The sequence below is a fragment of the Haliotis rufescens genome, unplaced genomic scaffold, assembly GCF_023055435.1.
Source record: "Haliotis rufescens isolate VD_foot unplaced genomic scaffold, xgHalRufe1.0.p SCAF_43, whole genome shotgun sequence".
In the NCBI taxonomy this organism is placed as follows: Eukaryota; Metazoa; Mollusca; class Gastropoda; order Lepetellida; family Haliotidae; genus Haliotis; species Haliotis rufescens.
The window spans coordinates 1,322,501-1,350,093 of NW_025964146.1; the positions used below are offsets into that span (position 1 = coordinate 1,322,501).

The following is a 27,593-nucleotide window of genomic DNA, read 5'->3' on the forward strand; positions in this document are numbered from 1 at the left end:
TCGATTTCAGACATGGGTACAATGTGTGAAGCCATTTCTGGTGTCTCCCGTCATGATATTGCTGGAATATTGATAATAGCGGCGTAAAACCATACTCACTCACTCGTCCACTATAAAACAAGCAAGAAGTGTCTTCTGGGATTCCATTGTGGGGTGATGTAGGCATGAATGATATCATGACAATACTAATTGTCCACTAATGGAATGCTCTGGACAGCTTCGTCAATAAGTCTCATCAGCGATAATGTGTTTCCATTAGTGACATTTAAATCTATAATGTCTGTGTGCAGAGCTGCCAGTGTAATGTCAGAAGTGAATGGCATTACGTAACGGAGAACATACGAGGAACTGTCGGTTTGTGAACAGGAACAGCCCGGTTGTGGTGAAGTGACTCTTATTCACGAGCAGTCAGCAGGTATGTTCTCTAATTTATTCCCACTTTCTCACACTTAAAATACGCTTTTAGACTTTGACAAAATATTTCTGTGTGGAATATATTTGACAAAAAAACACTTTGTTGTATGTATATATACTGTGTGAGTCGCCTTTGCCTCCTGCGCGAGCAAAATGTGACGATCGGGATCATGTAAAGTGTTGAAGCGCCAAGTTTCGTCGCGATTTTGTCTTTATAATGCATGGCGAGGGCTCTTGTTCAGTGCCGCATTGCATTGCCAGATGACCATGTATCTGTTTGTGTTTAGGATTTCGCATTTTTATATATAGTCAGACACACATTGTATGCAGGTTTAAACTAAGTCTCCTGACCACACGTTTCCGCTCTCCAACAAGCATATGTGTTATTGACCCCTAGACTAGAAAATTCCAGTTGTCCCTAATAGAAACTGTAGTCCTCCACATATCTAGCCTTGCCTATTAGGAGGATAGAATTACTACACATCCATGCACTTATCTTTCAGTACAGCCTTGGAGCAAGACTTATTTTCCCCCTGCACTTTTTCAGCCACGGTTCACACCAGTGAAAAGTTTATATTTAGATACAGAGTTGATACATCTCTGCTGCCACCAAGGCTTGCACACAGGTCGACCCACGCCCGGAGCTTCAACGCCCACCCCACGAGCCTCCTGTCCTCGCCTTTCTATTGTGATTTCAACTGTCCTCGTGTCAAACATAATACGGCTGAAAATAGGCATTAATAAAAAAAATGATAGCTTTAAAAGCACCGAGTTCCAACAAATTGAAATTCTACCTAGCGATTGGTATCTTTCTCACGCGAGTTATGTTGAAATGTCTGTTTATTCAGCAGTTTGAAAGGGACGTGAATATGTGAAATTTGTCTTTCATTTTGACCCCAATATCATTAAAGCTGCAGGAAGCAACACTGTTGCCTTGGCATGTGTTGTGTGCACAGTCAGGTGATTGATCACTTTGTTTGTTTGTTTGTTTGCTTGTTAGTTGTTAAACGCCGCACTAAGCAATAAATATTCCAGCTATTTGACAGCGGGATAATTGTGTAATGCAATGTAGCAAATATCATCAAGGTGCTTATGCAGTTATTAATTAATGGATTATATCCCAGTAATTTGTGCGAGTAAGTAACGTGACGACTCCAATGTATTCACGTTTGCTATTTCTCTTCACAATTACAACCACATTACAAAGTGCCAAGCCTGCAACGTTATGTATCGTGTGTGTTTTTCAATGACCGGTGGTGAATAATTCTGGGTTGTTATCTCTTTCCCATCGTGGCGCATCCCTGCCGCAGAGTGAATCAAACAGCAGCTGCCTCCGTCTGTGCTGGAAGCTGGCGTTTATGCTGCAGAGGAAACACTAGGTAAGTAATACGTGCAGTAAATATAAAACATGTTTTATTTGTCACACAGTTTCACTAACCAGCTTTTGTCTGTGTTGTAGAGTTCTTGGAGATGGATGTGAAGACGGTGCTTCTCTTGGTGGCAGGGATGTTAGGTAAGGACAATCTTTCAGAGTGTGCGAATTGAATGTAAGGCCGCATTGAACAGTATTTAAGTTATGTCAGGGTGTATCAGCTTGGTCTAAGACGTTCCCCGATTCGGTGGATGCAAACAGTGCGAAATAATGCAAAGAGACCAAAAAGCATAATCAGGGGGAATCTCGATTCTGACCTACGATCTAGGGATCCTCTCACGGTCACTGGGCGCAACTGATGGGTAATCGGACCACGCGAGCAATTGCCTCAGAATTATGGAGGGAGCGTGTCAGGTCCTTGTTTCACAGTTAAGGTGGTCATCTGTCCATGTATGTCTGTATGGCTGCTTTGTATGGTTGTGTTGTATAGTTGTATTGTCTAGTTGTATAGTATGGTTGTGTTGTATGATTGTGTTGAATGAATGAATGAATAAATGAATGAATGAATGAATGATTGAATGAATGAAACCCTGATGAATCCTTGTTTCCCTGATATCGCTCTGTTGTTTCCCATCTCCCGTTTATCCCTGATATGTTTCTGTTGTTTCTCATCTCCCGTGCATCCCTGATATCGTTCTGTTGTTTCCTACCTCCCGTGTATCCCTGATATTGTTCTCTGTTTTTTCTCATCTCCTGTGTACCCCTGATATTGTTCTTTTATTTCCCATCTCCTGTGTACCCCTGATATTGTTCTTTTATTTCCCATCTCCCGTGCATCCCTGATATCGTTCTGTTGTTTCCCATCTCCCGTGTACCCTGATATTGTTCTTTTATTTCCCATCCCCCTTGTATCCCTGATATTGTTCTGTTGTTTCCCATCTCCAGTTATCCCTGATATTGTTCTGTTGTTTCCCATCTCCCATGTATCCCTGATATTGTTCTGTTGTTTCACATCTCCCGTGTATCCCTGATATTGTTCTGTTGTTTCCCATCTCCAGTTATCCCTGATATCGTTCTGTTGTTTCCCATCTCCCATGTATACCTAATATTGTTCTTTTGTTCCCCATCTCCCATGTATCCCTGATATTGGTCTGCTGTTTCCCATCTCCCGTGTATCCCTGATATTGTTCTGTTGTTTCCCATCTCCCTTGTATCCCTGATATTGTTCTGTTGTTCCCCATCTCACGTGTACCCTGATATAGTCCTGTTGTTTCCCATCTCCCGTGTATCCCTGATATTGTTCTGTTGTTTCCCATCTCCCGTGTATCCCTGATATTGTTCTCTTGTTTCCCATCTCCCGTGTATCCCTGATATTGTTCTGTTGTTTCCCATCTCACGTGTACCCTGATATTGTTCTGTTGTTCCCCATCTCTCGTGTATCCCTGATATAGTCCTGTTGTTTCCCATCTCCCTTGTATCCCTGATATTGTTCTGTTGTTGCCCATCTCCCGTGTATCCCTGATATTGTTCTCTTGTTTCCCATCTCCCGTGTATCCCTGATATTGTTCTGTTGTTTCCCATCTCACGTGTACCCTGATATTGTTCTGTTGTTCCCCATCTCTCGTGTATCCCTGATATAGTCCTGATGTTTCCCATCTCCCTTGTATCCCTGATATTGTTCTGTTGTTTCCCATCTCCCGTGTATCCCTGATATTGTTCTTTCATTTCCCATCTCCCGTGCATCCCTGATATCGTTCTGTTGTTTCCCATCTCCCGTGTAGCCCTTATATTGTTCTCTGTTGTTTCCCATTTCCAGTTATCCCTGATATTGTTCTGTTGTTTCCCATCTCCCATGTATCCCTGATATTGTTCTGTTGTTTCACATCTCCCGTGTATCCCTGATATTGTTCTGTTGTTTCCCATCTCCAGTTATCCCTGATATCGTTCTGTTGTTTCCCATCTCCTATGTATCCCTAATATTGTTCTTTTGTTCCCCATCTCCCATGTATCTATGATATTGGTCTGCTGTTTCCCATCTCCAGTTATCCCTGATATTGTTCTGTTGTTTCCCATCTCCCGTGTATCTCTGATATTGTTCTGTTGTTTCCCATCTCCCGTGTATCCCTGATATTGTTCTGTTGTTTCCCATCTCCCTTGTATCCATCATATTGTTCTGTTGTTCCCCATCTCACGTGTACCCTGATATAGTCCTGTTGTTTCCCTTCTCCCGTGTATCCCTGATATTGTTCTGTTGTTTCCCATCTCCCTTGTATCCCTGATATTGTTCTGTTGTTCCCCATCTCACGTGTACCCTGATATAGTCCTGTTGTTTCCCATCTCCCGTGTATCCCTGATATTGTTCTGTTGTTTCCCATCTCCCGTGTATCCCTGATATTGTTTTGTTGTTTCCAAACTCACGTGTACCCCGATATTGTTCTGTTGTTCCCCATCTCTCGTGTATCCCTGATATAGTCCTGTTGTTTCCCATCTCCCTTGTATCCCTGATATTGTTCTGTTGTTTCCCATCTCCCGTGTATCCCTGATATTGTTCGTTTGTTTCCCATACCCCGAGTACCCCTGATATTGTTCTGTTATTTCCCATCTCCCGTGTATCCCTAATGTTGTTCTGTTGTTTCCCATCTCCCGTGTTTCCCTGATATTGTCCTGTTGTTTCCCATCTCACGTGTACCTTGATACTGTTCTGTTGTTTCCCATCTCTCGTGTATCCCTGATATAGTCCTGTTGTTTCCCATCTCCCGTTTATCCCTTCTATTGTTGTGTTGTTTCCCATCCCCCGTATACCCCTGCTATTGTTGTGTTGTTTCCCATCTCCCGCGTACCCCTGATATTGTTCTGTTGTTTCCCATCTCCCATGTACCCCTGATATCATTCTGTTGTTTCCCATCTCCCGTGTATCCCTGATATCGTTCTGTTGTTTCCCATTCCCGTGCATCCCTGATATTGTTCTCTGTTCATTCCCATCTCCCATGTACCCCTGCTATTGTTGTGTTGTTTCCCATCTCCCGTGTATTCCTGATATTGTTCTGTTGTTTCCCATCTACCGTTTATCCCTGATAAGTTTCTGTTGTTTCCCATCTCTCGTGTATCCCTAATATCGTTCTGTTGTTTCCCATCTCCCGTGTACCCCTGATATTGTTCTCTGTTTTTTCTCATCTCCTGTGTACCCCTGATATTGTTCTGTTGTTGCACATGTCCCGTGTATCCCTGATATTGTTCTGTTGTTTCTCATCTCCCGTTTATCCATGATATGTTTCTTTTGTTTGTCATCTCCCGTGTATCCCTGATATCGTTCTGTTGTTTGCCATCTTCCGAGTACCGCTGATATTGTTCTCTGTTTTTTCTCATCTCCTGTGTATCCCTGATATTGTTCTGTTGTTTCCGATCACTCCTGTATCCCTGATATTGTTCTGTTGTTTCCCATCCCCCTGTACCTGAAATTGTTCTTTTATTTCCCATCCCCCGTGTATCCCTCATATTGTGGTATTGTTTCCTATCTCCCGTTTATCCCTGATATTGTTCTGTTGTTTCCCATCTCCCGTGTATGCCTGGTATTTTTCGGTTGTTTCTCAGACTCCGTTTATCCCTGATATTTTTCTGTTGTTTCCTATTTCCCGTTTACACCTGATATTGTTCTTTTGTTTCCCATTTCTCCTGTATCCCGGATATTGTTCTGTTGTTTCTTATACCCCGTGTATCCCTGATATTGTTCTGTTGTTTCCCATCTCCCGTCTATCCCTAATATTGTTCTGTTATTTCCCATCTCTCGTGTATCCCTAGATATTTTTCTGTTGTTTCCCATCCCCCGTGTACCCTGATATTGTTCTTTTATTTCCCATCCCCCGTGTATCCATGATATGGTTCTGTTGTTTCCCATCTCCTGTTCTCCCTGATATTGTTCTGTTGTTTCGCATCTCCCGTGTACCCCTGATATTGTTCTTTTGTTTCCCATCTCCCATGTATCCCTGATATTGTTCTGTTATTTCCCATCTCTCGTGTATCCCTGTTATTGTCCTGTTGTTTCCAATCTCCCGTGTATCCCTGATACTGTCCTGTTGTTTCCCATACCCCGTGTATCCCTGATATTGTTCTGTTGGTTCCCACCTCCCGTGTATCCCTGATATTGTCTTGTTGTTTCCCATCTCTCGTGTATCCCTGATATTGTTCTGTTGTTTCCCATCTCCCGTGTATCCCTGATATTGTCCTTTTGTTTCCCATCTCTCGTGTATCCCTGATATTGTCCTGTTGTTTCCCATCTCACGTGTACCCTGATATTGTCCTGTTATTTCCCATCTCATCGTGTATCCATGATATTGACCTGTTGTTTCCCATCTCTCGTGTATCCCTGATATTGTTCTGTTGTTTCCCATCTCTCGTGTATCCCTGATATTATCCTGTTGTTTCCCATCTCTCGTGTATCCATGATATTGTCCTGTTGTTTTCCATCTCACGTTTACCCTGATATTTTCCTGTTGTTTTCCATCTCACGTGTACCCTAATATTGTTCTGTTGTTTCCCATCTTACGTATGCCCCTGATAGTGTTCTCTGTTGTTTCTCAACCCCCATGTATCTCTGATATCGTGCTGTTGTTTCACATCTCCCATGTATCCCTGATATTGTACTGTTGTTTCCGATCTCACGTGTACTCCTGATATTGTTCTTTTGTTTCTCATCTCCCGTGTATCCCTGATATTGTTCTGTTGTTCCCCATCTCCCGTTTATCCCCGATATTGTTCTGTTGTTTCCCATCTCCTGTGTACCCCTGATATTGTTCTGTTGTTTCCCATCTCTCGTTTATCCCTGATATTTTTCTGTTGTTTCACATCTCCCGTGTATCCCTGATATCGTTCTGTTGTTTCCCATCTTACGTATGCCCCTGATAGTGTTCTCTGTTGTTTCTCAACCCCCATGTATCTCTGATATCGTGCTGTTGTTTCACATCTCCCGTGTATCCCTGATATCGTTCTGTTGTTTCCCATCTTACGTATGCCCCTGATAGTGTTCTCTGTTGTTTCTCAACCCCCATGTATCTCTGATATCGTGCTGTTGTTTCACATCTCCCGTGTATCCCTGATATTGTTCTGTTGTTTCCCATCTCACGTTTACTCTGATATTGTTCTCTGTTGTTTCTCAACCCCCGTGTATCCCCGATATTGTTGTGTTGTTTCCCATCTCTCGTTTATCCCTGATAATTTTCAGTTTTTTCTCATCCCCCGTGTATCCCTGATATTGTTCTGTTGTTTACCATCTCCCGTGTATCCCTGATATTGTTCTCTGTTGTTTCTCATCCCCCGTGTATCCCTGATATTGTTCTGTTGTTTCCCATCGCCCGTGTATCCCTGATATTGTTGTGTTCTTTCCCATCTCTCGTTTATCCCTGATAATTTTCAGTTTTTTCTCATCCCCCGTGTATCCCTGATATTGTTCTGTTGTTTACCATCTCCCGTGTATCCCTGATATTGTTCTGTTGTTTCTCAGACCCCGTGTATTCCTGATATTTTTCTGTTGTTTACTGTTTCCCGTTTACCCCTGCTAATATTTTGTTGTTTCCCATTTGCAGTGTATCCGTGATATTGTTCTTTTGTTTCCCATCTACCGTGTAACCCTGATATGTTACTGTTATTTCCAATTGCTCCTGTATCTCGGATATTGTTCTCTTGTTTCCCATCTACCGTGTACCCCCAATATTGTTCTGTTGTTTCCAATCTCCCATGTACCCCTGATATTGTTCTGTTGTTTCCCATCTTCCGAGTACCGCTGATATTGTTCTCTGTTTTTTCTCATCTCCTGTGTATCCCTGATATTGTTCTGTTGTTTCCCATCACTCCTGTATCCCTGATATTGTTCTGTTGTTTCCCATCCCCCTGTACCTGAAATTGTTCTTTTATTTCCCATCCCCCGTTTATCCCTCATATTGTTCTGTTGTTTCCCATGTCCCGTGTATGCCTGGTATTTTTCGGTTGTTTCTCAGACCCCATTTATCCCTGATATTGTTCTGTTGTTTCTTATACCCCGTGTATCCCTGATATTGTTCTGTTGTTTCCCATCTCCTGTCTATCCCTAATATTGTTCTGTTATTTCCCATCCTACGTGTATCCCTAGATATTTTTCTGTTGTTTCCCATCCCCCGTGTACCCTGATATTGTTCTTTTATTTCCCATCCCCCGTGTATCCCTGATATGGTTCTGTTGTTTCCCATCTCCTGTTCTCCCTGATGTTGTTCTGTTGTTTCGCATCTCCCGTGTACCCCTGATATTGTTCTTTTGTTTCCCATCTCCCATGTATCCCTGATATTGTTCTGTTGTTTCCCATCTCTCGTGTATCCCTGTTATTGTCCTGTTGTTTCCAATCTCCCGTGTATCCCTGATACTGTCCTGTTGTTTCCCATACCCCGTGTATCCCTGATATTGTTCCGTTGGTTCCCATCTCCCGTGTATCCCTGATATTGTCCTGTTGTTTCCCATCTCTCGTGTATCCCTGATATTGTTCTGTTGTTTCCCATCTCCCGTGTATCCCTGATATTGTCCTTTTGTTTCTCATCTCTCGTGTATCCCTGATATTGTCCTGTTGTTTCCCATCTCACGTGTACCCTGATATTGTCCTGTTATTGCCCATCTCATCGTGTATCCATGATATTGTCCTGTTGTTTCCCATCTCTCGTGTATCCCTGATATTGTTCTGTTGTTTCCCATCTCTCGTGCATCCCTGATATTATCCTGTTGTTTCCCATCTCTCGTGTATCCATGATATTGTCCTGTTGTTTTCCATCTCACGTGTACCCTGATATTTTCCTGTTGTTTTCCATCTCACGTGTACCCTAATATTGTTCTGTTGTTTCCCATCTGACGTATGCCCCTGATAGTGTTCTCTGTTGTTTCTCAACCCCCATGTATCTCTGATATCGTGCTGTTGTTTCACATCTCCCATGTATCCCTGATATTGTACTGTTGTTTCCGATCTCACGTGTACTCCTGATATTGTTCTTTTGTTTCTCATCCCCCGTGTATCCCTGATATTGTTCTGTTGTTTCCCATCTCTCGTGCATCCCTGATATTATCCTGTTGTTTCCCATCTCTCGTGTATCCATGATATTGTCCTGTTGTTTTCCATCTCACGTGTACCCTGATATTTTCCTGTTGTTTTCCATCTCACGTGTACCCTAATATTGTTCTGTTGTTTCCCATCTGACGTATGCCCCTGATAGTGTTCTCTGTTGTTTCTCAACCCCCATGTATCTCTGATATCGTGCTGTTGTTTCTCATCCCCCGTGTATCCCCGATATTGTTCTGTTGTTTCCCATCGCCCATGTATCCCTGATATTGTTGTGTTGTTTCTCAGACCCCGTGTATTCCTGATATTTTTCTGTTGTTTCCTGTTTCCCGTTTACCCCTGCTAATATTTTGTTGTTTCCCATTTGCAGTGTATCCGTGATATTGTTCTTTTGTTTCCCATCTACCGTGTAACCCTGATATGTTACTGTTATTTCCAATTGCTCCTGTATCTCGGATATTGTTCTGTTGTTTCCCATCTACCGTGTACCCCCAATATTGTTCTGTTGTTTCCAATCTCCCATGTACCCCTGATATTGTTCTGTTGTTTCCCATCTCCCGTGTACACCTAATATTGTTCTGATGTTTCCCATCTCCCGTGTACCCCTGATATTGTTCTGTTGTTTCCCATCTCCCGTGTACCCCTGATATTGTTCTTTTGTTTCCCATCTCTCGTGTATCCCTGTTATTGTCCTGTTGTTTCCAATCTCCCGTGTATCCCTGATATTGTCCTGTTGTTTCCCATACCCCCTGTACCCCTGATATTGTTCTGTTGTTTCCCATCTCCCGTGTACCCCTGATATTGTTCTTTTGTTTCCTATCTCCCATGTATCCCTGATATGTTACTGTTATTTCCCATCTCCCGTGTATCCCTGATATTGTTCTGTTGTTTCCCATCTCTCGTGTATCCCTGATATGGTTCTGTTATTTCCGATCCCCCGTGTATCCCTGATATGGTCCTGTTGTTTCCCATCTCCTGTTCTCCCTGATATTGTTCTGTTGTTTCCCATCTCCCGTGTATCCCTGATATTGTTCTGTTATCTCCCATCTCCCGTCTTTCCCTGACATTGTTATGTTGTTTCCCATCTCTCGTGTATCCCTGTTATTGTCCTGTTGTTTCCAATCTCCCGTGTATCCCTGATATTTTTCTGTTGTTTCCCATCTCCTGTTCTCCCTGATATTGTTCTGTTGTTTCCCATCTCCCGTGTACCCCTGATATTGTTCTTTTGTTTCCCATCTCCCGTGTATCCCTGATATTGTTCTGTTATTTCCCATCTCGCTTGTACACCTGATATTGTTCTGTTGTTTCCCATCCCCCGTGTACCCTGATATTGTTCTTTTATTTCCCATCCCCCGTGTATCCCTGACATGGTTCTGTTATTTCCCATCTCCTGTTCTCCCTGATATTGTTCTGTTGTTTCCCATCTCCCGTGTACCCCTGATATTGTTCTTTTGTTTCCCATCTCCCATGTATCCCTGATATTGTTCTGTTATTTCCCATCTCCCGTCTTTCCCTGATATTGTTCTGTGTTTCCCATCTCTCGTGTATCCCTGTTATTGTCCTGTTGTTTCCAATCTCCCGTGTATCCCTGATATTGTCCTGTTGTTTCCCATACCCCGTGTATCCCTGATATTGTTCTGTTGTTTCCCATCTCCCGTGTATTCCTGATATTGTTCTGTTGTTTCCCATCTCTCGTGTATCCCTGATATTGTTCTGTTGTTTCCCATCTCCCGTGTATCCCTGATATTGTCCTTTTGTTTCCCATCTCTCGTGTATCCTGATATTGTCCTGTTCTTTTCCCATCTCACGTGTACCCTGATATTGTCCTGTTATTTCCCATCTCACCGTATATCCATGATATTGTCCTGTTGTTTCCCATCTCTCGTGTATTCCTTATATTGTTCTGTTGTTTCCCATCTCCCGTGTATCCCTGATATTGTCCTGTTGTTTCCCATCTCTCGTGTATCCCTGATATTGTCCTGTTGTTTTCCATCTCACGTGTACTCCTGATATTGTTCTTTTGTTTGTCATCCCCCGTTTATCCCCGATATTGTTCTGTTGTTTCCCATCTCCCGTGTACCCCTGATATTGTTCTGTTGTTTCCCATCTCTCGTTTATCCCTGATATTTTTCTGTTGTTTCACATCTCCTGTGTATCCCTAATATCGTTCTGTTGTTTCCCATCTTACATATGCCCCTGATAGTGTTCTCTGTTGTTTCTCAACCCCCATGTATCTCTGATATCGTGCTGTTGTTTCACATCTCCCGTGTATCCCTGATATTGTTCTGTTGTTTCCCATCTCACGTGTACTCTGATATTGTTCTCTGTTGTTTCTCATCCCCCGTGTATCCCCGATATTGTTCTGTTGTTTCCTTTTTCCCGTTTCCCCTGCTAATATTTTGTTGTTTCCCATTTGCAGTGTATCCGTGATATTGTTCTTTTGTTTACCATCTGCCGTGTAACCCTGATATGTTACTGTTATTTCCAATTGCTCCTGTATCTTTGATATTGTTCTGTTGTTTCCCTTCTCACGTGTACCCCTCATATTGGTCTGTTGTTTCCCATCTCCCGTTTATCCCCAATATTGTTCTGTTGTTTCCCATCTCCCGTGTACCCCCAATATTGTTCTGTTGTTTCCAATCTCCCATGTACCCCTGATATTGTTCTGTTGTTTCCCATCTCCCGTGTACCCCTAATATTGTTCTGGTGTTTCCAATCTCCCATGTACCCCTGATATTGATCTGTTGCTTCCCATCTCCCGTGTACCCCTGATATTGTTCTGTTGTTTCCCATCTCCAGTTTATCCCTGATATTGTTCTGTTGTTTCCCATCTCCCATGTATCCCGGATTTTGTTCTGTTGTTTCCCATCTCCTGTTATCCCTGATATTGTTCTGTTGTTTCCCATCTCCCGTGTACCCCTGATATTGTTCTGTTGTTTCCCATCTCCCATGTATCCCTGATTTTGTTCTGTTGTTTCCCATCTCCTGTTATCCCTGATATTGTTCTGTTGTTTCCCATCTCCCGTTTATCCCTAATGTTGTTCTGTTGTTTTCCATCTCTCGTGTACCCCTGATATTGTTCTTTTACTTCCCATCCCCCGTGTATCCCTGATTTTGTTCTGTTGTTTCCCTTCTCCTGTTATCCCTGATATTGTTTTTTTTGTTTCCCATTTCCCATGTATCCCTGATATTGCACTGTTGTTTCCCATTTCTCGTATATCCCGGATATTGTTCTGTTGTTTCCCATCTGCCGTGTATCCCTGATATTGTTCTGTTGTTTCTCAGACCCCGTGTTTTCCTGATATTTTTCTTTTGTTTCCTATTTTCCGTTTACCCCTGATATTATTTTGTTGTTTCCCATTTGCAGTGTAGCCCTGATATTGTTATTTTCTTTCCCATCTACCGTGTAACCCTGATATTGTTCTCTGTTGTTTCTCATCTCCCATGTATCCCTGATATCATTCTGTTGTTTCCCATCTCACGTGTATCTGTGATATCGTTCCGTTGTTTCCCATTTTCTATGTATCCCTGATATTGTTCTGTTGTTTCCCATCTCACGTGTACCCCTGATATTGATTTGTTGTTTCCCATTTACAGTGTATCCCTGATATTGTTCTTTTGTTTGCCATCTACCGTGTACCCCTGATATTGTACGGTTGTTTCCGATTTCTCCTGTATCCCAGATATTGTTCTGTTCTTTCCCATTTCCCGTGTATACCTCATATTTTTCTTTTGTTTTACATCTCCCGTGTATACCTGATATTGTTCTCTGTTGTTTGTCATCTCACGTGTATCCCTGATATTGTTCTGTTGTTTCCCATTTGCAGTTTACCCCTGATATTGTTCTGTTGTTTCTCATCCCCCGTGTATCCCTGATATTGTTCTCTGTTGTTTCTCATCTCTCATGTACCCGTGATATTGGTCTGTTGTTTCCCATTTCCCGTGTACCCCTGAAGTTGTTCTCTGTTGTTTGTCATCTCCCGTGTACCCCTGATATTGTTCTGTTGTTTACCATCTCCCGTGTACCCCTGATTTTGTTCTGTTGTTTACCATCTCCCGTGTACCCCTGATTTTGTTCTGTTGTTTCCCATCTCCCGTGTTTCCCTGATATTGTTCTGTTGTTTCCCATCTCCCGTGTATACCTGATATTGTTCTGATGTTTCCCATCTCCCGTGTATCCCCGATATTGTTCTGTTGTATCCCATCGCCCGTGTATCCCTGATATTGTTCTGTTGTTTCCCATCTCTCGTTTATCCCTGATATTTTTCAGTTTTTTCTCATCCCCCGTGTATTCCTGATATTTTTCTGTTGTTTCCTGTTTCCCGTTTACCCCAGCTAATATTTTGTTGTTTCCCATTTGCAGTGTATCCGTGATATTGTTCTTTTGTTTCCCATCTACCGTGTAACCCTGATATGTTACTGTTATTTCCAATTGCTCCTGTATCTCGGATATTGTTCTGTTGTTTCCCTTCTTACGTGTACCCCTCATATTGTTCTGTTGTTTCCCATCTCCCGTGTACACCTAATATTGTTCTGTTGTTTCCAATCTCCCATGTACCCCTGATATTGTTCTGTTGTTTCCCATCTCCCGTGTACCCCTAATATTGTTCTGTTGTTTCCAATCTCCCATGTACCCCTGATATTGATCTGTTGCTTCCCATCTCCCGTGTACCCCTGATATTGTTCTGTTGTTTCCCATCTCCAGTTTATCCCTGATATTGTTCTGTTGTTTCCCATCTCCCATGTATCCCTGATTTTGTTCTGTTGTTTCCCATCTCCTGTTATCCCTGATATTGTTCTGTTGTTTCCCATCTCCCGTGTACCCCTGATATTGTTCTGTTGTTTCCCATCTCCCATGTATCCCTGATTTTGTTCTGTTGTTTCCCATCTCCTGTTATCCCTGATATTGTTCTGTTGTTTCCCATCTCCCGTTTATCCCTAATGTTGTTCTGTTGTTTTCCATCTCTCGTGTATCCCTGATTTTGTTTTGTTGTTTCCCTTCTCCTGTTATCCCTGATATTGTTCTGTTGTTTCCCATCTCCCGTGTATACCTGATATTGTTCTGATGTTTCCCATCTCCCTTGTATTCCTGATATTGTTCTGTTGTTTCGATCTCCCGAGCATCACTGATAATGTTTTAATTTGTTGTCAGACTCTGCAGCCTGTAATCCCAAACACAGCCTGGTCACTGATATGTTTCGCAACTACGACAAACGTGTTGAACCTTTCGGGCCTAACGAGACACTGAACGTGTGGATGGACGTTACCCTGGTCGAGGTCTCCGACATCGTAAGTGCACTTAATATTCATATTGCAGTATTGTCCCAGTAGTTAAAACTCAATTGTGATACACTTAGGTTGTATGTTGCAATGGTGTCGGTATGCTATGAGAAGCACCATACTCTTCCAACATTCGAATTGACTTTCTCAATACGATGTTACGATTTCCCAGGTTTCTTAGGCTGCCAGGGGCATTGTTACTGAGTTAGTGAGGGAGCTGTGTTTAGTGTACTATATAGCGTCATTATTGAATCTGGAACAAAGTGTATTTGCCGTTATATTGCAAAAATTGTTGTTTTGAATAAAATGAAAAGCAAAGTACTTTCTTCGTATACGTTAGTCTGCGGAGTAACAACATCATCATATTTCCTTTTCACTTATTGCAGGACGAGAGAAAGCAAGTGATGACGACAAATTGCTGGATAACTTTGGTAAATATGAGAGAGTGAATGAGTTTTACGCTGTTTTGATCAATATTCCAGTTATATCACAATGTGTCAGCTTTATGTGAGAAGAAGTCGAATAAATGATACAGGTAGTGGTTCAAGTATACCACCTTCCACCGTTTACCTGAAACACTCGAGCATGGGCTGACAAATCAAGGTTCATAATCAGTCTAGGATTCGAACCAAAAATCATGGGATCCTTGAATATCATCATTACTTCACATGTTCTCCCATCAGCCGTTAATACACGCTTAATTGGGCGCTTTGGGTGTTGTCCCATTGTTTTATGCCAAACAAATCATGCCACGGGCTTGCTCCGGCGTGAAAGAAACTAGTGAGTGCCCTGTCCGACTTATGAGAGTTCAAGTCGCACAAACGGTGATATCGTAGTGCGACATGTGCTCTCCATCGATCTTCTCTGCAGTGTTCCATATCAGGCAGTAGTTGATTTTGCCTAAAATTCATGCACGGAAATTTATACACGACCTCATGTCATTAGTAACAATAGACACACGTCACCAGCGGCCGAGTGTATTGTGGTGTATACAAACTGTGAAGTGTTGTCGATGATCCTGGCTACGGTACTGAGCAGGTTTATACAAGATCTGTGATAATGAGAGTGTGGTGTTTTTAATGATCAGTATGGGTGTAATTGTACCAAAGTTATCTCAAATCCAGACTATCTATTGAGCAAGACGTTTTATTTAGATTTTGGGGTTACAGTTAAAAACAGACAGACTTCTATAATACTCTCTAAAATATATCACAAGTTTCAGGATAGTGGATCATGCATCTTTTTTCCAGAAATGGAGGGATGCATCATTGGCATTGCAACAGGAAGAACGTGATAACGTGACCGACCTACGGATCCCATCCGATGCCATATGGACGCCTGACATTCGAATACCTAACTCGTAAGCACCCCTTTTTTAGAAAGAGCTTTCATCTTGATTAAAATATATCAGAAATAGTTGATGTTGTTTGTATTTGTATATACTAACACTGACAGAAAAAGTAAGTAAAGTTTCTTAAAATGGTTAGTGAATTGCACTGTCAACTCAGACACCAAGGTGTTGGTAGACTTTAGTAACCACATATTATTTTGTTTACTCATTTGACTGGTAGATTCCCTATCCTAGATTAGTACAATTTACTACTCAGTTAGTAGAGATAACCATGGATCTTTCAAAGAACTGCTGGTTATAATGATATAATAATTGATCTTTACTAGTATTCTTAGTATATTCAATAAACCTGTAGTAATTGCGATCCAGGGTAGAACAGGTTTTCAGCAACCCATGTTTGCCGTAAAAGGCGTCTATGCTTGTTTAAGAGGCGGCTAACGGGATCGGGTGGTTTAGGCTCGCCGACTTTGTTGCTGCATGTCATTGTTTCCCAATTGTGTGGATCGATGCTCATGATATCAGTCACTGGATTGTCTGATCCAGATTTGGTTATTTACTGACCGCCGTCATATAGCTGGAATATTGCTGAGTGCAGCGTTAAACAATAAACAATACAATACATGTAGAAAGTTGCACGGCACTTTCATACAGTTTTGATTCTGTGCTTTTGACAGTTGCTGAAAATAAGTACATAACAAATGACAACAGGTGAAAGATAACATAATTGTTTCTAGTTGTGTATGTGTGTTGTGTATGTTTGTTTACACGATACAGCAAAAAGTAATTGGCAGGTAAAAAAAGTAAACAAAGCTTGTTTTATACTGGCAAATGTAACCAACCTCCCATTGCGTACTTGGTATAAAGCTCATAGTTTTGTCAGTCATGACAAACTATCATCAGCAACGTTACAAAACCAGTGTATACCTAACACTCTGACTCATAAGTATCAAAATGTGTTGTGACGAAAACTGTAAAAATTCACAAACATTTCCATATTTAACAAATGTTATATTTGGGATGACTCTTTCTTAGTAAAGTACAGATTCTCCCGTCCCGAACTCACACTGCCAGAGTGAGGCACCTAATCGCCAGCACACAAAGCCAGCGATTTAGCCCACTCAACCACCGAGGCTTCCCAAAAAATGAAAATCCGACAACTAGTAGTCTAGATCACGAACGTTGTGTACCCCTCTGGCAAGTGTAAATTGCCACCGCTCCCATGGTCGAAAGTTATGAATACTCAATGTCATTTAGAAAATGATCAAATGTAACAAATGTTATATTTGGAAGAACACTTTCTTAGTAAAGTACAGATTCTCGTACTTTTTTGGGTTGAGTCCCGTTCGGGATGTCAGGACCCTTGCCGTATTCATAAGAAATCTCTGGAAAAAGCAGAGTCGATTGTATGGTTGTATGTATGTATGAATCACAACCAAATAGCGATGACACCGGGTGTCACACATCAACGGGCCCTCAAGATCATCAATGTTCTAGGAAGCTCTGTTCGGCCCGAATTATGTCAGTAACTGAACCACAATCCATCGGTACCTTCCTTCAACATGAGTTCTGTCACAGATCAACAATGATAGTAAGCTTAAACACTGCTAACAAAATTATTATTTGATGTGAGATGAAACCCGTCATTCCATTTAGCAATGCCGTATTTTGCAAATATGTTGGAACATTAATTAGAGTTAACAGCGCTAAAACTGGTTCAAAATAAGCGACGTGAGATTACCCAGAGTAAAGGGTTTTTTTAAATGGTATAACAATGATGCATACATTTTCGCGGCACTTATTATATATGAAGAACTTATATGTTTTACCTTGAGTGTGATAGACTATAAAATATATTAAAACATATTTTGTCAGCAGCTTCAGTTTCTCCTTCTTTCCGCAAAACGGTAAACGTGACACTGCCTAAAGCGGAAGTGAACAATACTATCAGTCTTGGTGCCAAAACTGAAATATATTACGTTCTCCCTACAGCAGTATCATGCAGTCTACCAGGCAGCATAGTAAATTCGCTGTTTACTAACCTTCTGGCCACTGATAGTAAACGGAATATGCTTATACATCATGATAACAACCTGTAAGTTAATACTAATGTTACTATTTCTGTTATCTTATACAATTAGCAATAATCTCAATTATCGATAAGGAGTGCAGTACTTTCATAATAGGAAGATACATGCTCCTGGAAAAATGTAAAGCAACACTGGTGCTTCATTTCTTTCGTCATATATCCTGAAGAACCATGCGTCTCTTGGAAATATCTTTATATTTATGACACTAATCTTACATGTTTCATGGATAGCATAACACCACTGATTCCTGCTGAAGGTTGTTTCTTCACGCGGGGGCACATACTGGGTTCGTTATATGACAGGATGCAAAGGTGGAGAGGAATTTATGACTTGTCATAATACAGCTGCAAAAGCTACCATTAGGTTGGCAACTACTGGGTGCTTGGTCATTCTCTGATTTCAAATAACCACCTCCGATGACTGTATGCGTTCTGCGGCTGGTTCTCAATCTTCCGATTACAAAACTCTGCATTGAAAAGGCACGTTTCTCCCCCGATATATGAACCACTCGGTCACTGTATGTCAATACGAATAAGTCACAAATATGTTTTGTCTGGGAAATGTAGAAATTGCAACTTTGTGTTGATATATAATACAGTAAGCGGTGCTTATCTTTTTTGTCACTCATATATGTGTATGTGTGTCTTGTGCATGAGTGTGTGTGTACGTTCCTTATTCTTGTGCATGTAAAATGTCAGATGCTCAATCATTTTGGAAAGACAATGATTTAAATTTGAAATAATATGTTGTGGAATACCTAAACACATACTTTCATTACTGCCCAATGTTGAGAAATTGTTCAAAGACCCTTAAACTAGTTACAGTGACAGATTGAAATTTTTTTGACATGTTTTATTCATTTATCCTGCAGAGTGGAAGTAAACAACCAACTGTCGCATAGCGAGTACCACAACGCAGTAGTACAGTCAAGTGGAGAAGTATTACTGGTTTATCAGGTCATCTTAAAAACGTTGTGTACAATTGACGTTGCCTACTTCCCCATGGATCAACAATACTGTCAGATGGTGTTCCTGTCGTGGACATCCAATGGTGATCAACTAAATCTCACAAATGGTGAAAGTGGAGACGTAGGTTTATATGAATACATTGGCAGTGCGGAATGGGACATGGTCTCCTTCAAGAAAAGTCGACAGGTCTCATATTACTCATGTTGCCCCGAGCCCTACCTCGCATTGATGTACCGAGTGGTCGTGAGACGGAGGCCCTTGTTCTTCCTAGTTAATCTAATGATGCCCTGTCTAGTCATCACGTTGGTTGCTCTGCTGGGACTTCTGGTGCCGAATGAATCTGGAGAGAAAATCTCCATAGGAATCACGTCTCTCCTGGCAATGATAGCATTGTTGCTTGTTATCTCGACGATATTGCCACCGACGTCTTTAGCGATTCCTCTTATTGGTATGTTTTTACTTCCTTAAAGTTTTTTAAAAGAGTGAGTGAGTAAGTTGAGTTTAACTCTGCAGTACTTCAGTTATTTCATGGCGTAACAGCTTCAGGGACTTGACATTGGGTATTCGGGTAGTTGGCTTGGATTTAATCGCAACACCGAAAATGTCCAAGAACAAGGTTGCAAATATGATTGACAAAAATCTTGAAACAAAATGGAACTACTTTGTAAAGGGCGCCAGATGTGAACGCTCATAAGAGGTCCAATGGTAAATAAATTACTCTCCTTTTTTACGCAGATGTAGTCTTATCTAAAACAAATAGAAGTTAAAGCACAAAATAGTGTCATGATTGTCAATCATGTTTACATTATCAGTGTCAAAAACAAACAAAATAAGGCTTTTCTACCTAGAAGTTAGCTACATGTATGTATCATTTGAACACGTATTCGTATTAATCACAATTCACAAAGTCAGGGGTAATCTTGCAGTTTTAACCGTGCTGCTCCATCAAAAAGTAGGTATTTTCGCTGTAATAGCATTGTTTCTCTTTCGTGGGAAGGTGGTAAAGAAACTGTTAATTTTAGCGTTTACTAAGGGCTTCCTTCTCAGTGGTCCTGACATGCTTTCGTCTGATCTGAGGCAACTGGTATCTGTGAGGAAAACGAGGGTTGACAAATTCTGAACTTTAAATAGAAGGAATTGCGTAATAGGACAAATATGTAAATGTGTTGTGGACACTGCATGAAGTTGTAGGGGAATATCCACACAAACTTGAGTTAACTGAGCAAATCGTTTCATTGTTATGAGTCAGTAAAATATGCAAGATTCTGTGAGAAGCCGTAGTATCAAAAGCCTTAAGACACAGAAAGTTTCTTCCAATGATTTGTGACTAAGCCACATTAGTTGGAAAAGTTATGGCCACCATGTTCTGCGATGACGAGGGTGTCAAAATGGTAGACCTTATATGAACATATTTTGTCTGGCGTTTACGAGATGAAATTAAAACTAAGACACGTGGGAAGCTGACAAAACGTGGTGTGCTCTTGCACCAGGACAATGCACCAATTCACAAATTAGTTATTGCCATGGACAGCCAAAAGAAGAACTTTTACGAAAGTGTGATGCATCCGTCCAACATCGTTTGCAGGTGTTTATCATTATCAATGGAAGAGAGGTCGTTTGAAAAATAAATCGTTTTTAGGTTTCTCTATTCGCGAATCAGTCAACCCTCGTATCACATTCCCGCACATGGACTAAACATAAATGTGTGAATCGTCTTATGCCATCTATGTCTGAAAAATATGAAGATTTGAAGCAAATAAATTATTGCAAGGTGTGTTTTTTAATAACATATATTTAGGCTCCTAGTTTAAGTTTAAGTTTATGTTTAAGTAAAATTACAAGTTAGTTTTGCAAATGTAACTGAATAAAATACCAAGTCTCGGGACGCAATCCCATCCTGAAAGTATTATCAACGCAATACCATACGTGTGTTTCTGAATACGAAACATGCTTGGCATTACCACGAACAAAAGACAGCTTTGTCGCTATCTTATGAAAAGACAACGATTCCAACGTGACATTTTTGCACCCCTTTGTCTGTTTAGCTTTCTCTAATTCACCAAAATCGCCGTGCCTGGATTCCCTGGAAAATATGCACGAGATTTTTATAAAAAACGAATAAAGTAGATGTTGATGCCCTGACTTATGAAGGTGTTTAACCAAATTAAATCAATATTTACTGTATTGTTAAGGTCACATACTTAAAATGTTACTTTTGACGAGGGCAAGGGTGACCCAGTAGTCTAAGTTTCGCAATGCGCTGTACAGAGTTGAATCCCTAACTCGTGCCAGAAACCTATGATAATAGGTTTGAATCCCAGATTAGTTTGTTTTGGTTTCTCAGCACCATACCCGTGCTTGTGGATTTCACCAAAGCGGTAAATCTCTTAGACCTCCATCACTCTTTGCTTTCCCCCTAATTCCAACTGACGAACTCATTCACTTAAGAGACGAATGGATGTAGGATGTCATGGGCAGGATACATTAAAGTCCTTTGGAAGTTTGACAATGGGTGATGGAGATGACACTTTAGAACCCCGCATATAGTCTCAGATGCATCTGGATTTGACAGACGGATCTTTTATTTGTTTAACTGTCGATACACATGCGTAGATATAATGTGAAAAGAACATTACTCTTGACATTTTCTTCTCAATATATTACATTACTATTATCTGGCTTGAGGACAACTGTATTTATACATACATCAGATGCGCGAACAGTTGTATTGCTGATACGGCAATAACATAGATGGTGAAATAATTAAATGAATCTAAATCTATATACCTCGAAAAGCATGAGCTGTTGATAGAAAACAAAAGAAACTTTCGAATTTATTATTTTATTTAGAAAATAAGTATCTTAATTATTCATAAGCATGAGTAATTGACAAAATAAAATAAACCTTTTAAAAGTTATCTACTTTCAGCGCTATACAAATATATTTCGCAACATTGTCCGAAATTACAAATGACTGTACACCAAGTCACGGATCTGTACATCCATCCTCAATATCACATACATTTTATTGATTGGTGTCTGTCGTTTTGGTAAATGCCGAAGTGATTTAAAACAACAGTTAGCTGTCCTCAGAACCTTTCTGTGACTATCAATAGTCTGTCCTTACATAGCCCAGCGTATGGCTCGAGTGATTACTATGTGCAGGAACACCATAGATGTTTCATAAGCACATAAGCCGTTTTGAATGTCAGAGTTTGGGAAACGTTGTGTTCCTCATAATAAAGAAGTTGACATCCATAAATTCAATTATCAAGGAGTAAGCATTTACTCCGAAACGTTGTGTTCCTCATAATAAAGAAGTTGACATCCATAATTTCAATTGTCAAGGAGTAAGCATTTACTCCGAAACGTTGTGTTCCTCATAATAAAGAAGTTGACATCCATAAATTCAATTATCACTTCTAAATGCCTTTCAAAGACGTGAGTTTGACATTAGAGTTTGATATAGTTTGTTATTGGATGCTCTCTGGTCTGGAAAAGTTTGTTATCAGCATGCCCTGATTTCGAAATTGTTTTTCATCATGATTACAGTATATTCGATAATCAGAATCCCCCCAAATCACACACACACACACACACACACACACACACACACACACACACACACACACACACACACACACACACACACACTACCTTATATTTTTATGATTGCATAATATCATGCTCTCGAATAAAATATCCTTAATGTGAGTTATTCTCCCACAGGTAAGTACTACGCTGTCAGTATCCTCATTGTGTCGCTGAGTACAGGCCTGGCCGTGCTCACTCTCAATATTCATCACCGAGGACCGAGAGGACACAAACTGCCAAGGCTTGTGAAAACTGTGTGCTTCAGTTTTCTTGCCAGGATCCTGTTCATCAAAATAGACGTGCCAGAGTCTGACGACCAGGAAATGGTATGTTTGATGCTTATTTGATTCTTTGATACTGTCGGCAATAGTTTCTTTGGGTGAAAACTGTTATTTCATCATTAGGCTTGTGTTCAACAATTTATATATGCAAATGTTTTGAACATCGTATGTGATATATAGATAACAATACTCTTGTCAACTGTGGTCAAATGATAATGCAAGTGAATGAGAGATTGGACGGGGGAAATAGTGACTGTTGATGAGAGATTCTTAGAGCCGATGTCCTTTAATTGCTGTTGCTACGTCCTCGTGTGCGTTCTATTAAAGGCTCGGGTTTCCCTCTGACATGCTCTCTATTTCCATACTTCACACACAGGCACGAAATGCCGCTTATGACGAGGCCAACCATGCAGACATACCAGCACCCACCCTGAGCCTGGCGGAGGGACAGCAGGCTGGCGGGACTAACGTGGTGGATGTTCTCAACCGGCTACTCCACACAGTAGAGCAGGCCATAGGGCTGCAGAAGAGGAGGGTCGCCAAACAAGACAGCCTTGACCAGATTACATATGAATGGAAGCAGCTGGCCATTGTTCTCGCACGCGCTCTGACAATCATATTTCTCTTCGTCACTGTTTTCACGACGGTTGCAATGTTCTCCTAGACTCTAGACGTGGGTGGAACCTGGTGGTAAAGTGTTCGCTTGTCAGACAGCAGACCTGGCTTCTATTCCCCGTATAGGTACGACGCTTATTTTGTCCAGTGATTATATCACTTTGTGTTGTGTGTGTGGAGTACTTGGTGTTCCATGTTGCTGGTATGTTGCTGAAAGAGGCGTACAACACCAATGACCCTAGCAACCATTAGGCTTGCATGGCGACGGGCACCAGTATCATTTGTTCGGTGCTCGGAGGTTGCCATAGGGTAGCTGCATTTTCTTCAGAAATTCGCTTTAGGATTTGTATATTGTCACTTAAATATGCATGATGGAACTAAGTACATTAGAACAGTGGGTATTGTTATTTGTAGTCACTATTTACATGTTACTTCGATTTGCAATGTTTGATTTGTAAACTTTATGACTGATTATTTTGAAGTTGCGAACATTTATTATCTAGATCATTCAATTCAATTCAATTATTACAAGTTATATTGGATATCCTTTCTCACCTGACTGAACATCGAGTAAGCTTATGTCGCAGCCTGTTTGCCCGTGATCCGCCATCAACATCGTCACATCGTTTCATGGTTCGTCCTATCCATGACGACCCCACATTTGTTCAAGAGGTTCGAATCCAGTTTATAGCTTTTTATGGCCACTACTCAGCTCTTTTGTGTTTAAAAATGGAATACAATTTGCTACAAGTTTAATAAATGTTTGGGCTGAACATATATTTTCCGTGTTTCGAAATAGTTTTGCCATGGTATTGACCTTATTCTTTTGGCCATGTTCTGATATTTGCGTAAAATGAATATTTGACTTCTGTAAACTGGAATACTCATACAAAAGAAGCTGAACTTTCATGTATGTTTTCTCTCACGGTGACATCATAATTTGTTCAAATCCTTGTTGGATTTTAGTGTCAGGGTTTAGTCCTCACTGTATATGCAGAAAGTATTTGAATATCAATGCTGACGGAAACTGTTGTTTAGATGTCCGTTCCCGTTACAATTATTACATATGATGTCAACAATGTCATTATTCAGCATATTTTAATAACCTGTCACAGTCAATGTGTTACATGTGATTCACTCAGGCAGTTTACAAAATGCCTACACATTTCAGTTATTTTACAAATTGACTGATAAGTTGATTTATGTGACTGATTGACTAAAGTGAAGATTATTAAGAAGCTGAAAAGGGCCCAAATGAACAAAGTACAATAGTTATGCTAGGATTAGAAACAACAAAACTAACAAATATATATTGTCTTCTGTTTACCCTTACATTTTCACTAGGTGATTACACTGAACATCAAAATGTGTTGAATTCGTTATCATAAAATAAATGGCCAATTTGTACAGTAATTTGTAAATTTACTGGGATATTTAGGCGACTGTGATTTCAGTCAGACTTGCCACGATCCTGTTGCCACAGATTCCAAATTCCCGATTGGGCCCCATTATTATTATTGGAATACTCCTCCGACCGTCCTCAGAAATACCAAAACAGACACCAACAGAGAGATAAATCCAAACCTATGGGCGACATTAGCGCGATTATATATTTGCGGGATTTTATAAGCAAAACGGATGTCAAACAGTTCAAACTGAGTTTTATAAGGAAACTATCAGTACATCCAGTGTGGATCATGTGACTACAGGATCGTACAACAATTTCTTACTGCATTAGAATTAAAAAGAGCCCCATGATTCTAGTTCCGCTTACAGCCAAGCTATTGGTACGTCCGTTTTGTATCATGTCGGAAAACACTTCCTTTTGCATTAAACTGTATAGTCCCATGGTTCTCGCTCCATGTTACAAAGTTATAAATACACCAAGCTTGAGTTTTCAAACTAAATACATAAACACTCATATCACTGTATCTTAATTGGCCAAAAGTTTTTTTGTCATGGAAACCACAAAAAAAGAAATCGCCCAAATATCGCATATTGTACTCACGCTTCTTTCAGTACGGGTTTTAGCTGCCTATTTTATATAACATCACGTGAGAACCAGTTCTGGCCCCAAGCGGCGGTACTTTTACCATGCACAACAAAAATAACAATGTTCATACGGAATGACAACGTTCAATGTTTTCCACCCAGAACCTTCGATTATCTGCAGACAAAAGGTTCCATTAGGTGCAAAAGACAAAATAGTAGGATACCATATGGTCGCAAACTACTAACGCAGCAAGATACACTCATATTGTCACGAACACATGCATGCTTATGATACAGTCTGAATTGTACAAAATCAGATAAATTATTACTACAGTGTTCTTTGTCTCTTGTTCCTCACTATGTTTAACATACGGCTTGGAATCGTCCTGCAGAGTTATATAATGTAATTCAAAGGGATTTTTTCCAGTTATCTCTAGCTCTTTTTTTAGAAAACTTACTATGCCCAATTCCAAAGTTTATTTACTGCAATACATAGACTGCCTTAGTGGAGAGAAATACCACCTACTTTAGCTCATCATGACCTTTATTAACTTGAACCATCTTAAGAATACGAACGTCAACTGATGAAGTAAATACAAAACACATTCAAGTGTCACGAGACAATGATGTGCCATTCATGGTATTGAATTTGTTGTCAACATTGATGGTTATTCATGAACCTAATATTCATAGATCACACTCTCTGTCGTCTGCCAAGAGCCTGGCGTTTTGTAGACCGAGAGGGTCCAACGATTTGGGCACAAAATCCCGAACGTCTTAAGCCAACCGGATATAGAGCAACATTCCCAACAGAAGCCATTGTGCTAGATGTGATCGCTTTACAGGGATATTTTTAGAGTAATTAACACAAGATGTCCACTGGCCCCACTGTGGATGATTTGGATCTTGTGAATCTTGTGACAGAGTCCACAGCCTCAACCGACGCAGGCTGCATGGTCACCGTAATCCATGTCACTGCTATTCTTTGTGCCATGAAAATCAAGGTCAAGTGATCCATCCTCCTTGAAATGTACCTAAGTCCGCCTGAACAATATATTCGTCATTTCACCATTCGGACTGAACAAGACGCCAGGTGGCGCCACGTCTGATAACCTTTTCATTACGGCGAAGGCTAATATCACGTGTTTTCTCGCGCATATCTTTTATCAGCATGTTCTCGATTAAAGATCATGACATATACAACATTTACAACATATGCATGGCTTTAATGAAGACATCGCGTTAATGTCTAATGTTGTTCTGAGCAATATCCCTATTGAATCACAGAGACACACTGATGCAGTTAAGGCAGGATTTTAGTGATACAGGCCGTTGTGATTTATCTGTTACTGAACAGAGAAATTACCCGAACATAGTGGTTGAAACTCGAGGGAATGAGGCACCAACTGTCTTACAATTTACTCAATTTGCCTAACAGCCTATTGAACAACCCTTATGTACCCTTGGTCAAACAGAAGGGTAATTGTGTTCTGCATCGAGCTGACCAGCCCTCCCACAAAAGTCTCTGCAACCAGAAAATCTCCAAGCAAACGCTTTCCATCACAAGTTGCTGCATGACACTGGCGTTTCGTTCCTCATCAGGAACATTAGTCCTGGATTTCGCAGTTTGAATGGTTGAGCCACAATTAAAGCATATGTGTCAGCTTTCTGAACCATGGCTGTCTTTTCCACAACAGTGCTACTAGCGTGGTGTGGTCTCCCTTGGCCTCAAGCATGTCAAGGATCTGCGGATCATCCTGAATGGTGGATGGACAAAATGGGTCAGCTCTTCCCAGTCCTGTTGGGCTGACGCATCTATGCCTGATGTTGAGGGGTCTAAGACCCTGCTGTTGTACAAAGGTAGCTGTGTGCACGTGTTGACTATTGAAGCTAACCTGTCCACGCGGTGAGGTTCCTACATGTGATCCAGAAGCTTGAAAAAGTTTGGCTGCAGTTGCCATTCGTACTGCGGGTTCAGCTGGGGTCAGCTGTCTGCTTCTTCACTGTCAATGCCCTGCAATACTTTGCGGTTATGTTTAACCCTAACCCGAAAGCTCGTCCCCATATGCCCGAAACTATTTGGTTCAGCTTTCAGCAAGGGCTACCCGGGAGGTTTATTGTTAGCCACTGTCACTGTAGTCTTATTATGGCATTTAGAAGTGAGTGATACACAATTTCTTTATCATAAGAAACACGACGTTTCAGAGTATATGATTACTCCTTCATCAGGTAAATGCATTTTAGGAAGCTTAGAGCTTACATATTTACATGTAAAAACAACCACCCAACCCATCAACCTCGATGACTTTAATGGATATTTTGTTGCTTGGTTGCCTTTTCTTCTACAAAAGCCTTTGAATTATTACAAAATGAAATTACTACACAATAACCACCACCACCCACAACATCAACAACAACAACATCACTACAACAACTACTACTACTACTACTACTACTACTTGAGTTGAGTTGCGTCCCCCGGGCACGCCATAAACCTATGGTCGTGGGTTCGAATCCCGGTTCGCCCCGTTTATGTTTCTAGGTTTGTCCGCACCATACCTGTGCTCGTG

General features: G+C 40.9%; 1 protein-coding gene across 2 annotated transcripts; it reads left to right on the forward strand.

Annotated features, from left to right (window-relative positions):
• The first annotated feature begins 326 nt into the window (after window positions 1-326).
• LOC124110531 (neuronal acetylcholine receptor subunit alpha-10-like) lies at window positions 327-25,341 on the forward strand. 2 transcript variants are annotated; one of them, XM_048383022.1, is made up of 9 exons: window positions 327-415; window positions 1,725-1,793; window positions 1,874-1,927; window positions 14,008-14,144; window positions 14,522-14,566; window positions 15,386-15,495; window positions 18,445-18,989; window positions 22,271-22,461; window positions 22,793-25,341. In XM_048383022.1, exons 3-9 carry the CDS (start codon window positions 1,885-1,887, stop codon window positions 23,078-23,080), a joined length of 1,359 nt encoding a protein of 452 aa, XP_048238979.1. In that variant the 5' UTR covers window positions 327-415; window positions 1,725-1,793; window positions 1,874-1,884; the 3' UTR covers window positions 23,081-25,341. The 2 variants fall into 2 exon arrangements, with proteins under 2 accessions (XP_048238979.1, XP_048238978.1); XM_048383021.1 differs by lacking the exon at window positions 327-415 and having other exon boundaries at window positions 1,521-1,793.
• Window positions 25,342-27,593: the final 2,252 nt, after the last annotated feature.

What these genes read in the sequence shown, in the direction of transcription:
- LOC124110531 (XM_048383022.1), top strand. Translation starts at nt 1,885, where the DNA reads ATGGATGTGAAGACGGTGCTTCTCTTGGTGGCAGGGATGTTAG. An exon ending in TTTAGCGATTCCTCTTATTG is followed by an intron (nt 18,990 to 22,270) that starts GTATGTTTTTAC and finishes ATTCTCCCACAG; the next exon opens with GTAAGTACTACGCTGTCAGT. An exon ending in AGTCTGACGACCAGGAAATG is followed by an intron (nt 22,462 to 22,792) that starts GTATGTTTGATG and finishes CTTCACACACAG; the next exon opens with GCACGAAATGCCGCTTATGA.